Source organism: Poromitra crassiceps (genome assembly GCF_964638095.1).
Source record: "Poromitra crassiceps genome assembly, chromosome: 15".
Taxonomy (NCBI): domain Eukaryota; kingdom Metazoa; phylum Chordata; class Actinopteri; order Beryciformes; family Melamphaidae; genus Poromitra; species Poromitra crassiceps.
In genome coordinates, this window is record NC_139634.1 from 7,727,621 (window position 1) to 7,739,517 (window position 11,897).

The window sequence follows — 11,897 nt, forward strand, 5'->3', positions numbered from 1 at the left end:
CGGAGACATTTGCAGTATAACAATTTAAATTGCACGACAGGGCGTTGCAATTTTGGCTCATGTAAGAAAAGACGAGTAACTGATGCGTCTTCCCCTCGTTGAAACAGAGGGGGACACAAATGAGGGCATAAGAAGGGACACCCCTGCTGCGACTCTGGATGGGTTCCATCCTCCCATTTGTCTCCCGGGCCTGTGTCAGTGTTTTCCTCTGGCTCTGCTCACTGCAATGTTCTGGATGTGCTTCCACAGCAGTGACGGGTCGGACTCGTTGTGTCTTATCAGAGAGTCCAGCCCCTCTGCCTGGTCCAGGCTCTGCCAGTAATCCTGAGGCCATATTTGCAACCATCTGCGGACAGATATACAAACAGATTAGGCTGATCACTGAGGCCATTTTAATGAGAACGAGAGCGCAATCTATCAGAAATGCGATTTCTCTCCCCTCAGGACATTGTTAGTCCCCTCAGGACATTGTTAGTCCCCTAAATGTAGACTAGAGTGATTTGTTCCTGCATACTTAAGAATTTGAGACAAATTTACCCATCATCTGCGGGAATGTCTTGGACGTGTCCATACCCCGGGCTGGGCAGGGGGCATCCCATGTGGGAGTTATTGGCCATCTTAGGTTGAGGCGGCGGGTTCTGCTGCGGGGCTTTCCTATAGGCCCGCTCCACTGCCAGTCGAGCGTTCTCCCGGTCGCACACGTAACACTCAAACCCGTTGAGGTAGTTGGGCTTGCTCATGTCGTTGACCCCCCACTCGCGCGTCTCCAGCGCCTCCAGCAGGCGAGTGTTGGTGATGTGGCCGGGCTTCTTGAAGTCTAAATACTTTGCATATTCGTCGTCGTTCTCATCTAGACGTTTGAGGAAGCTGGCCAGATCTTTCGGTGAGGGGAAGTGGTCTACGACGACGGCGGAGTGGTCGTTTGGCATCCAGTCCGCCACCGAGGACGAGCCTCGGTAGACGGGCACGCAACCCTGGTGCAGCGGGCGCCACAACTTCTCCGTCATGTAATCGGGGCACAAGCCGTTTTCCAGGGCCAGGTGGAACTTGTAGCGCGACACGAAGCTCATGAAGTGGCCGTCCTCGCCGGTAGCAGTGGCCGTGTCCTCCAGATGTTCAGGTAGAGCTTTGTTGTTCAAGCATTTCCCATAAGAGTCCACCTAGAGAGATAGAGACCGTGTGTCGAGGATGGAGAAAGACGGGGGGCAAATAGTGAGGAAGAGATTAGTATGATAATGAGGCATATCTACATTTCTGATAGAACCCTGAGGAGACATTCCAAATTGATGCACAGCAACTATTACCATTACATCCCTCAATTAAAATTAGGGGATGTCACAGCGAGGGCCATATTTCTAAAGGGTTTGCGGTGGTGTTAATGCAGTTGCAAACATAAAGAGGCTGAGGCTGATCTACTAACAAGTCATGTGCACACCGGCATCGTGCACATGGAAATAGTAGCCACTTTGCAGGAGACTTTTAGCGTGATTTATCCAATTGACATGTATTTTGAGGAGCAGCAATGGCGGGGTGCAAAAATTTAGATTTTTGAAATGATCACTTTCACCAATTTACTAAACCAAATGGTGTCAATTTCACCTCCAATTGCCAGTGATATTTTACACCAAGAGGAAGCACATCCTAACTTCTCACCCAGAGAAACCCATGGTTGCTGTGTTATTTTGTAGTAAGGCACAACAGACAGAAAGAGAAAATAAGAATTAGAAATACATGAGTGCTCCAACTGAGAATCACTCTTTCAAATGACATGAGGATGCAATCAAAATAAAATTACATATTGCCACTATGGTTGCTGCTCAGGTATTCTAATTGGGAAATTGTGACTGACTTGATTTGCATAAGTGGTCTTGACAAATCAGGCATTAAAATGGGGAGAGCTACGTTTGTCAGGTTTTTGCACAAGGTAGTCATTAGCATGCCTCCCCAGACAGCCCAGGCAGAGAGCATCACCGTCACTGTACTATACCTCAATGTACTTCATGAGCTCCTTGACGTATCTGTCTCTGTCTGATGGCACGTCGCAGTGAGACTGCATGTACAGCACAGGGGCCAGGCCCTCCCTCCTCCTGCGGTTCTTCTCCTGGAGTGACAAGGCCACAGGCTGCAGCAAGTACTCCAGGGAGGGCAGCCACTGCAGGCTCAGAGGATAGTCTGACCCCCGGCTAAATGTGGCAGTGTAGTTGAACAGACGGATTCCCGGTCCGTGGGAGAGCACGTAGTTATTCATGGGCGACTCCTCGTGGAACAGCGCCCAGGTCTGGTGGCGGAGACGAGGGAGGGGAGCCTCGTATGCCCGGAAGTCTGTCCCGTAGAAGATGATGGATGCTGTCCGTTTGTACAGCTGGACCTTTCAAGATCAAGTCCAGGTTATTTGCAGAATAACTTGACATGCTATTGTTTTTTATTGATGCATGCATCTTCGCTCTGTCTAAGCCAGGAGTTGCAGTAACAAGCTTTAGGAGGTTAAGTAGTTCTGGTACCTTACGGTTGCTTGTGACCAGGCAGGAGGACGTGGCACAGTCAATGCGCTCAGTGTCGCCAGGAAAATGGGGGAAAAGCCCCGCGCTCCACCAGAGGAGAATAGGCAGCTCCTTGTTCCTGCGGGGGTCACTGTTGCCAGGGCCACGGTATGAACTGATGGAGGCAAACTCCATATCTGACAAGGCGCTCTGGGGCTGGAAGGCTCCCCAGTCCCCTGCGTCCAAGGGCTCCACGGGGAGAGGGGCATCAGGCAAGGATGCAAAGGAGACCCAGACCCAGCAGAGGAGACCGAGCAGCCCCACGCACACACAGGGCATCAGCCTGCCCCCCACTGCCATCTGCAACGAAAGCACACCAGAATACACATCACAGACCGACGCGACCAGAGGGCAAACAAATGAACCATATTTCTACTAAAGTAGAAACACGGCATCTCTGGGTCTCCTAATAAAGTAGCAGCAACCTGCTTTGCTACTTTGGAACCGAAAGAAGCTGTTAGGATGCAACCATTCCTGCTAACATTGGCTAGCAACAAACTTTATTCATTATAACCAACATAGCCAGCAACTCCATAACGTTAGCATGGACGTATAACGTTATCCTGCCGGTGTTGGCATCGCAACCTATAAATGTTTACTGTTCCTAACCCTACCATTGACGGTGCAACAAGCACATGAAGGTATGTTTCTTCAATTCCAGCGACGAAAAGACATGGCGGCTATCCTATGTAAAAAGTTAGCTTTCGGGACGGGTGGCAGGGAGATGCTCTACTCCGACGACAACAGCAAGCGGTTAAAGGGAATGAAGAAGAGCAGCTGCTGTCTTCTTCGTCTATAATTTAGATTTTTGACCAACGCGCAATTTATTCTTTGCCTCCATCTACTGGACTGGAGTGGAACAATCTTTCTCAGTACACTCTTTTATGGGTGGTGTGTGAACCGTGTGTCAGTCCAGGGAAATATTGCTATATAACTAAGATATTAATTATATCGCCCTCTACTCTAAATAATAATAACATATCTGTGACACACTGTGTTGTTATTATGATGGAAAAAGACAAAAATACCGGGAGTTTCAGCCTTTAGGACCACGCGGCATGTCTGGAGCCGTGTACGCGCGGAGTTCCTCGACGGGGACGCGCACGGCGGTCAGACAATCCCCAGACGCAGAGAAGCTGGGCAAGCCAAGCCACGCATCACCAAGGTACAGCCTCTATATGATGAGTCAAGACAAATGTTATAGCGTATACAGTAGTCATTTATAGATAATAAGATATATTGTTTTTATCTGACGATATGTTTTTGTCCGCTTGTATTGAGTTTGTTTCTTGTTTGAATCGTTTATTCACTGTGTGCTAGCAGCCGGAGATGTCAACAAGCAGCAGCAACACACAAGCAATAAAGCAGCCACATCCATAGATAGCTGGCTAGCTAGCTAGTTAGCTGGGCAGCTTGTTAACGGCTAACGTATACCGGCGATGTATGTATATATCTTTTTTTTTTCTACCCCGGTATCGTCCGTGACCTGACCGTCAACGAAGTAGTTTGATAATAAGGGATTGTCAGCCACGTTTGACAACAAGCTGGTGCATGTTTTGTGGTCAGCGCAAGCGCAGTGGTTGTTTCCCGAGTCAGCTCATCATCCTCCTGACCACTGCTCCTCCTGACCACTCACCCTGTTGTTGTTGTTGTTGTTGTTGTTGTTGTTGTTGTTGTTGGAGACGACTCCCACTCCCGATCTATTATTCTGCATTTGATTACATAGGCCGCCCTTTGTATTTTAGAGTAGTGTTTTTGTGTTTGTCACTAGAGTAGTGTTTGGAATGCTGGCCAGTTTAAGTGTTCAGGGTTAATGGGAAAGCATGTGTCTATAAAACAAACAACATAATGAGTCAGAAAACAATAAATCTGTATTCAGTCAGCCAGAAGTGGCCTACTTACTTCAGCCTGAGCCATATAACAAGACCATGCAAACCATTTTGAGCAGCTAAACTGTGTGCCGGCCGGGGCAGAGTTCTCGGTCATTCACCCTATCTGATAAGCTGATCAGTCTGTCCCTGAAACTAGTCAAGCATTCTGAAACTAGTCAAGCATTGTACATCAGATATTGCTTTTTTTTCTAGTTTTTCTTGTTGAAGACAGACGTTGTTAGGATCGCCTTACTTTCCTTCTCTGTGCTGTATTTGATCTACTCTGACTCATCAGCTAAATTGAGACTGGTTTGGGGGACGTGTCAGGACAAGTGAGTGTCTTCCCTTTTCTTTTTTTGTGTAATGATGATTTGCGCTTTCAGTTTTTTGCTTGTCAAATAAGTATCTTTTTTTGGACTTCCTTCCTCTTCTAGGCTCAATCGACCGTGGTCTGCCACCTGGTGTGGAGGAGGCCCTGGTCCCGGTGGCCCGTGACGCAGTGAGGAGGCCCGGCTGGGTGGGAGGAAGCGTGATGAGCGGGAAGAGTCTGCTGCTGAAGGTGATCCTGCTGGGGGACGGTGGCGTGGGTAAGTCCTCCCTGATGAACCGCTATGTCACGGACCGCTTTGACTCGCAGTCCTTCCACACCATCGGCGTGGAGTTCCTCAACCGGGACCTGGAGGTGGACGGGCGCCTGGTCACTCTTCAGATCTGGGACACGGCGGGCCAGGAGCGCTTCAAGTCCCTGCGCACGCCCTTCTACCGCGGCGCCGACTGCTGCCTGCTCACCTTCGCCGTGGACGACCTGCAGAGCTTCCAGAACCTGGGCTGCTGGAAGAAGGAGTTCATGTTCTACTCGGACGTTAAAGACCCGGAGCGGTTCCCCTTTGCGGTGCTGGGCAACAAGGTGGACATGGAGGACCGGGCGGTGGGGGAGGACGAGGCGCGGGCCTGGTGCGAGGAGAACGGCTGCTGCCCCTACTTTGAGACCAGCGCCAAGGACGACACTAACGTCACGGCTGCGTTTGAAGCGGCCGTCAGGGAGGTTCTGGCTGCCGAGGACCAGATCGACCACGCGCTGCTGAGCAGCACCATCGATCTCCACGGCAACCGCAAACCCTCCCGCTCGTCTTGCTGCTGATTGGTCTGGTGTGAAACCACCCCTCCTTTAATGTCTCTGGCTGAAAGTTGCCTGTAGCAGTTTTGAGAGCCGGTGAGGTTTTGTGTCTAATACGGTACATGTAGGTACGAGCTACTGAGTACAGGTTCCTCTAAAGAGGATGTGGGTGAGATCAAGCTGCAGACAGTATTCAGAAGGTTGGAAAATTGCTCCAGCCAAGGTACATTATAACAGGCACACTGAGTCTCCGTGCTCTGTATGCTTTCAGCAGTGTTGCACAAGAAATGTAAATGATCACTTTTACCCAGTTTAAGCGTTGTCTGCCTGTGATGGGGTTTTATCAAATAGTCCCTCTAGAGTAATTATTTGCATTTGTCCCGTATCAATCCAGTGGACCGGAAAATATTGTCCACGCCGGCGGCCTGTCCTCGCTGCAAGAGCACCAGTCTGCTTGTAGCACGGCGGCGGCGTAAAGTCCTCATACTGTAATTGCTCCACTGTCTGTAAGCTGATTTTACTCGGGTTTCAGAGGTACTTTGAATGCAGCGTTGGGTTTCAGAGGTGCTTTGAATGCAACGCGGCTTTATCTCGTTGTCAGATCTGTCGGCAGTACGCTGGATCGCTAATGGAGTACACGGAACACAGGCTATGTGTCTGTAAAGTGACGCTCTTCCCGATCCGGTCGACATTGGTGCTTCAGAGCCGACAACATCAATATGATGACAGACACATATTGAGAGATAGCAGGAGGATAAATTATTGCTGCACAAAAAAGGGGAAGATGACCACGTTTGTCTTCAAAGGGAAAAGGGTCCGTAACATTACAGCTCTCTAAGCAGTTGGTACAAAGCTATACTGGTGGTACTCCTATTCATTTGAGCATTCTGTCCATTACCAGCCTTCTATAGCTTAGCCAGAGGTGTTGGCTGTATGAGACCTGCAGTATTGATCATTCTTATTTCCCATTACCTCCGCAAGGGCCTCTTTACTAGGTGTAGTCTCTAATACTAATGCTTTTGCTACTGTTCAAATAAACTGCTGTGAAGGGCACTTCCATCCTCCAACCACACGTTATTTTATTTTTTTGGCAGGTCCATATTTTCCCCCCAGACATTTACTGTTGTCTGATATTTACTTTTGTCTTCAGTATTTGATCAGGTGGTCTTTGGAGTTTATTTTCCTTGCTGAATAGTAGAGGTGGTTATGATAATAATAATAATAATAATAATAATGGTGATAATAATTTTGGCATGTCACTCTGTAATCCTGTCTCTGATTTGCTGATTGCATTGGCAGACCTTATAACAGGGATACTCAACTTGCGGCCCGGGGGCCAGATGCGGCCCGCGATAGGGTGGAGGCCCCCCGACCATTTTCTAATAATTTCACGTTAGTTTTGATTGTGAATTAGAATCTAATTCACAATAAAAAACTAACGTGAAATAAAATTGTTAAAACCCGCCTCTGCTCGCTACCCAGGCACATGTATGTACTTAACCTAACTAACTATCCGGTGTGCACAACATTATCAGGCTAAACTCCAGCTGACACCCCAAAAACCCACAATCCGCTACAGAAAAATGTATATTGTTTGTTTATTAATTGGCCCCTGGCCTCCTATCATTTCACAAAAGTGGCCCCCGGGCAGAGATGGGCGAAAATACATCATAAAGTATTTTGATACAAATTACAAATACTTGCTCAAAAAATGTATCACAATACAAATACAAAATACTGGTCTGAAAAATGTATTTGAGATACAAAATTGTGTTTTGTATTTTGAAAATACATAAAAATACATTTTATAAAAACTGATAAAGAGCTGCAACAATTAGTCAATCCATCAATTCATTGCCAAATATTACATTAATTGCCTATTTTGATAATCTATGCCTATTTTGATAATCTATTCATCATTTTGAGCCATGTCCTAATTCTCTGATTCCAGCTTCTCAAATGTGAAATTTCCTGGTTTCCTTAGATGGTAAATCATCCCTTAGTCCTCTGTGAGTCTGTGACAGTATTCTCCTTTGTGTACCCTCTAACACATTACAGTTCTTTCATTTCAGTTTTAGCTGTTTTTCAGCACAGCTAATTTCTCCCTCACTTCAGCTGTTAACACGTTGACTGCCAATGACGAGATATCTCGTCTTACAGAATCCAACCGTTGAGTGCCAAAGACGAGATATCTCGTCTTAAAAAAAAAAAAAAAAAATTTGACGGTCGGGCGTGGATCAACGCTCCCCCCGTCTCCTATAAAAATATTGGAAGTATTGAATGTGTATACGGTAATCTATTTTACCGACCAACTAAGTGGCGACAGTGCTCTCCCGACAGAGAGAAAGCCAACCAAAAACAGCCGCGGGAGCAAGCCATTCTCAAGGAAATGGCTTGGCGATTTTACAGTCATCAGTCACCAGACTCGCCCGAGAGCGGCCGCGCCAGCAGCAGCACACCGAGAGCGGAGAGCGGTGCTGGCGTGGGGGATTGCAAATTTGCATAATAGATTATGGGTGAAACACACTTTGAAACACCCGCAGAAAGGCCCGAATCGCACGCATTCCGAAAACCCAGAAATGAACGAGCCTCATTCTCATACTGTAGGCGAAAACGCTTTCACGCTGCTGCACACCGGCGCACAAGGTGGGGGGTTCCAAAAATAGACTGGGTGGGCAGCATAAAGCCTAGAATCGCACAAAGCTTCATCAAAGCTCTCAACCGAAAATCCAAGAAACGATTGAGTCCCATCCACAGTCCACACTCGCCACACTCGCCGACGAGGGGCCGCCAGAGAGGGAGGCTGCTCACTGCTCAGACAGGCAGGAGAAACTGGCTTGTGACAAACGCCACCAGACACGCCCACGGAGGGAGGAGTTTAAAGGAGAGGGTGTTCAGAACTATATTGTTCAGATGTCTGATCTCTCACTGATGCCAAAAATAAATGGTTAAAGTGACTGTTCTGCCTGTTTGATTGAATTTCACAAAACTGCGATTATCTCAGCTTCCTGTCTCACACGCTGAAACCATGCTGTACTCAACGGCTAATATCTACATAACTACTAACTCTACAAACTAACTCTTTTAGACAGAGAAAGCACACATTCTATTAGTACTTTTGTGAACTTCGTGTTCACAAAGTCCAAGCAGAAAATTATCCTCGGCTCTTGTAAAATAAGCCAGAATCCTCAAAAAACGGCTTGGCAGAAGCTACCTACAGTAAAAAAAAAAATGGCTGGCAGTGAATGTGTTAATCACCTTCTGTGAGGGCTTTTGACTTACAGGCAGCATTTCTACATGTTAACTCATTAAGTGCCATAGACGACCTAACTCGTCTTACATAATCCAGCGCTTAAGTGCCAAGGACGGACTAACTCGTCTTACATAAAGATTTTTTTTTTTTGACAGTGGGACATCAATCAACCCCTTTTACATCTTCGAGATAACTATTTGGAGCAAGAGCATGTGTGTAATCTATTTTACCGACCACTAAGTGGCGACAGAGACCGAGAGAAGTCACAGCCACGGGACCCAAAAGCCACAAAAGCAGCCGCCTCCCGCGGAAATGGCTTGGCGATTTTACAGTCAGAAGCCCGGACACACACACACAGAACGGACAGAGATCCCTTCCCCCCAGAGCCGCGCAGCAACGCGCGAACACACACACACACACACACACACACACACACACACACACACACACACACACACACACACACACACACACACACACACACACACACACACACACACACACACACACACCGCGGAAGCAAGCCATTCAAGGAAATGGCGACGCGATTTTACAGTAATCCATTTCAGACTCGTCTTGCCCGACAGGCAGACAGGCAGGCAGGCAGCAGCAACGCGCTTCTGACACGCCCGCTGTTAGAGCCAGGAGGAAGGAGGAGAAGACACACGGAGGGAGGAGTTTGAATGAGAGGGGTGTTTCCTGTTGTTATGGAGGAAATTACTGTTCAAAACTATTGTTTAGAATGTCTGACGGTCTTACTGATGCCAAAAATGAATGGTTAAAGTGACTGTTTCACAAAAAGCCATTTATCTCTGAATAAATTTCCAGACGCTGAAACCATGCTGTACTCAACGGCTAATATCTACATAACTACTAACTCTGCAAACTAACTCTTTTAGACAGAGAAAGCACACATTCTATTAGTTATTTTTAGATGATTGATGTTCATGAATTCTTAACAGAAAAGAATCCTCGGCTGTTCTAAAATGAGCCAGAATCGTCAAAAACACCCCTGGCACAACTTACCTACAGGAATGAAAACATGGCTGGCATTCAATGTGTTAACCTCAAGTTTTGGAACTTTGACCATGTTAGCCCTAGATATCTAACATCATAACAGTATCCCTGGAGATGATGTGCCATGGCTGCAGTTATGGAAATCGCGGGCTCCACGGGCTCCCAAAATCATGACTGACAGACAGACAGACACCGCCCACCCACCTTGGTGCCATCGTGCAAATGTGCGCCATCGGCTCATACTAACATCAGAGTTGCTCGAGTGACATCACTGATGACATCACAACTGCCTGAGTGACATCACAGTTGTGCAATCAGTTGCTCGAGTGACATCACTGATGACATCACAATTGATCGAGTGACATCACTGATGACATCACAATCATGACCCACACTGCCGCCACACACACTGCCACACACTTTTCCAATTTTAATTAAGAAGATACCGTAATTAGTTGTGTCTTTCTAATATGATACACTGGTTTGAATATGCAGTAAACGTTTAATTTGCAGATAGGCCAGTGCATGCAATCATGCAATCATCAATTTATATTAGTAATTTATCTCTGGGGTAATTTCCACCAATACAAGGCTTCATACTAGACGAAGAAGTGATGTGAAGTCTGACTCAAGACCCACTCTACTCTGCCTCTGATTTGTGGTTGAGTTTGTTCTGAGGGTAAGCCAATCAGAGGTAGAGTAGAAGTGACATGTCACATTTTTTTTCTCCACAGTTTAAACCTTTGTCAATGGTAAGAATGTGTCAATTTGAGAATAAAATGACATAAAATTAAAGAAAAAAGTATTTTATGTATTTAAAATACACAAAATACAAGGTCTGAAAGTATCTTGATACAAATTACATCTTGTTTTTCTCGGTCCAGCCAAATACAAATTACAAAATACACAGATGTATTTGAAATACGTATTTTCTCATCTCATCTTTTCTTCATCTCTGCCCCCGGGCAAAGCAAGTTGAGTATCCCTGCCTTATAACATTCTGGTCCTTGAGTGTTGCCTGTTTTCTGAAGGTCTCCTCCGCTTCACTAACTTATATATGACATTATGCCTTGTCCTGTCAGTCAACTCACCCTGGGTCTCAGCTGGAAATGAATATTAGCTTGAACACAAGGAGAAATATGTTAACTTTTAATGTGTGGATTGTGCATCACCTCTCCTACATCCCTTCATACAATACTGAGTGAAATGTACAGCTGATCGTGTTGATGCTTAACTTTGTTCAGGTGAATGGTACGTTTGATTTGACTGATTTTACATAATAAGCTTCCGTACCACCACAGGCATGTTTGACTTTCGTCCCTTTGGTTTTACTGCTGTCGGCCAGAGGTCATGGACGGTTGTGTGTCTAATCTGTAGCGTTTAAGAAAATAATATGGCCGATGTTTGATGCTTCAGTTTCAGACATTGTTTCAATTTGTTTTTGGTCAGTATTTTATTAGGTGTGTGAATGGCATTTGGTTCAACCAAAACTGTTGCTGCGTTAATACGATACAATGTTTTCACCTGTTGCATACACAAAGTCACTATGGTTACGTTACATCATGTTCTCATATCTTTTCTGTTTTGCTTGTCTTATCTCTCAGCCTGAGGTCAGGTTGTTGAAAAATTCAAATTGCACCATATTTCAGTATGTATGCAGCCTAACGGTGCCCGTTATAAGAGCTTCACTGTGGAAGTGAAACCAGTTCAAGAAGCACGTACTGACAGATTCACACTTAATATGGTTCACTGTGTGGAAGTGAAACCAGTTTAAGAAGAAGTACTGACATATTCACATTTAACATGGTTGTGTGGAACTGAAACCAGTTTAAGAAGCCAGTACTGTCAGATTCACACTTAATAATATGGTTCTTTTGTTTAGGCCTGTGTTGTCCATGCTATTACTATAAAGTATTTTCTAAAGTGTTTTGTTTGAGTACAGGTACCTACAATGTATGAGGGAAGATCTATTTACTGTGAACTGAATAGGGCATTTTAACAGAAACCCTAAGCCTATTATCCAAAGGGAAAATGAGGGCTGAAATTGAGTCATTTCTTTTATCAGTGTTAATTATTTTGTCTGAAAAGCAGAATACTGT

The 11,897-nt window shown here is 45.9% G+C and overlaps 2 protein-coding genes across 2 annotated transcripts; one reads left to right on the forward strand and one right to left on the reverse strand.

The window, feature by feature from the left end:
• Positions 1-5: 5 nt before the first annotated feature.
• pofut4 (protein O-fucosyltransferase 4) lies at positions 6-3,201 on the reverse strand. The gene is made up of 5 exons (XM_083652397.1): positions 3,155-3,201; positions 2,502-2,840; positions 1,988-2,368; positions 538-1,160; positions 6-346 (listed from the first exon to the last, which is right to left on the reverse strand). The coding sequence occupies exons 1-5, from the start codon at positions 3,155-3,157 to the stop codon at positions 196-198; spliced, it is 1,497 nt and encodes a 498-aa protein (XP_083508523.1). The 5' UTR covers positions 3,158-3,201; the 3' UTR covers positions 6-195.
• Positions 3,202-3,670: 469 nt separating this feature from the next.
• Positions 3,671-5,552, forward strand: rab9b (RAB9B, member RAS oncogene family; the record flags this gene model as incomplete). The annotated part of the gene is made up of 2 exons (XM_083651699.1): positions 3,671-3,705; positions 4,846-5,552. Exon 2 carries the CDS (start codon positions 4,944-4,946, stop codon positions 5,550-5,552), a length of 609 nt encoding a protein of 202 aa, XP_083507825.1. The 5' UTR covers positions 3,671-3,705; positions 4,846-4,943.
• Positions 5,553-11,897: the final 6,345 nt, after the last annotated feature.

Excerpts from the sequence above, each read along its gene's own strand:
- pofut4 (XM_083652397.1), bottom strand. Across the intron at positions 2,369-2,501 it reads TGGTCACAAGCAACCGTAAG|GTCCAGCTGTACAAACGGAC; the intron begins GTACCAGAACTA and ends TGATCTTGAAAG. Across the intron at positions 347-537 it reads GACATTCCCGCAGATGATGG|ATGGTTGCAAATATGGCCTC; the intron begins GTAAATTTGTCT and ends ATCTGTCCGCAG.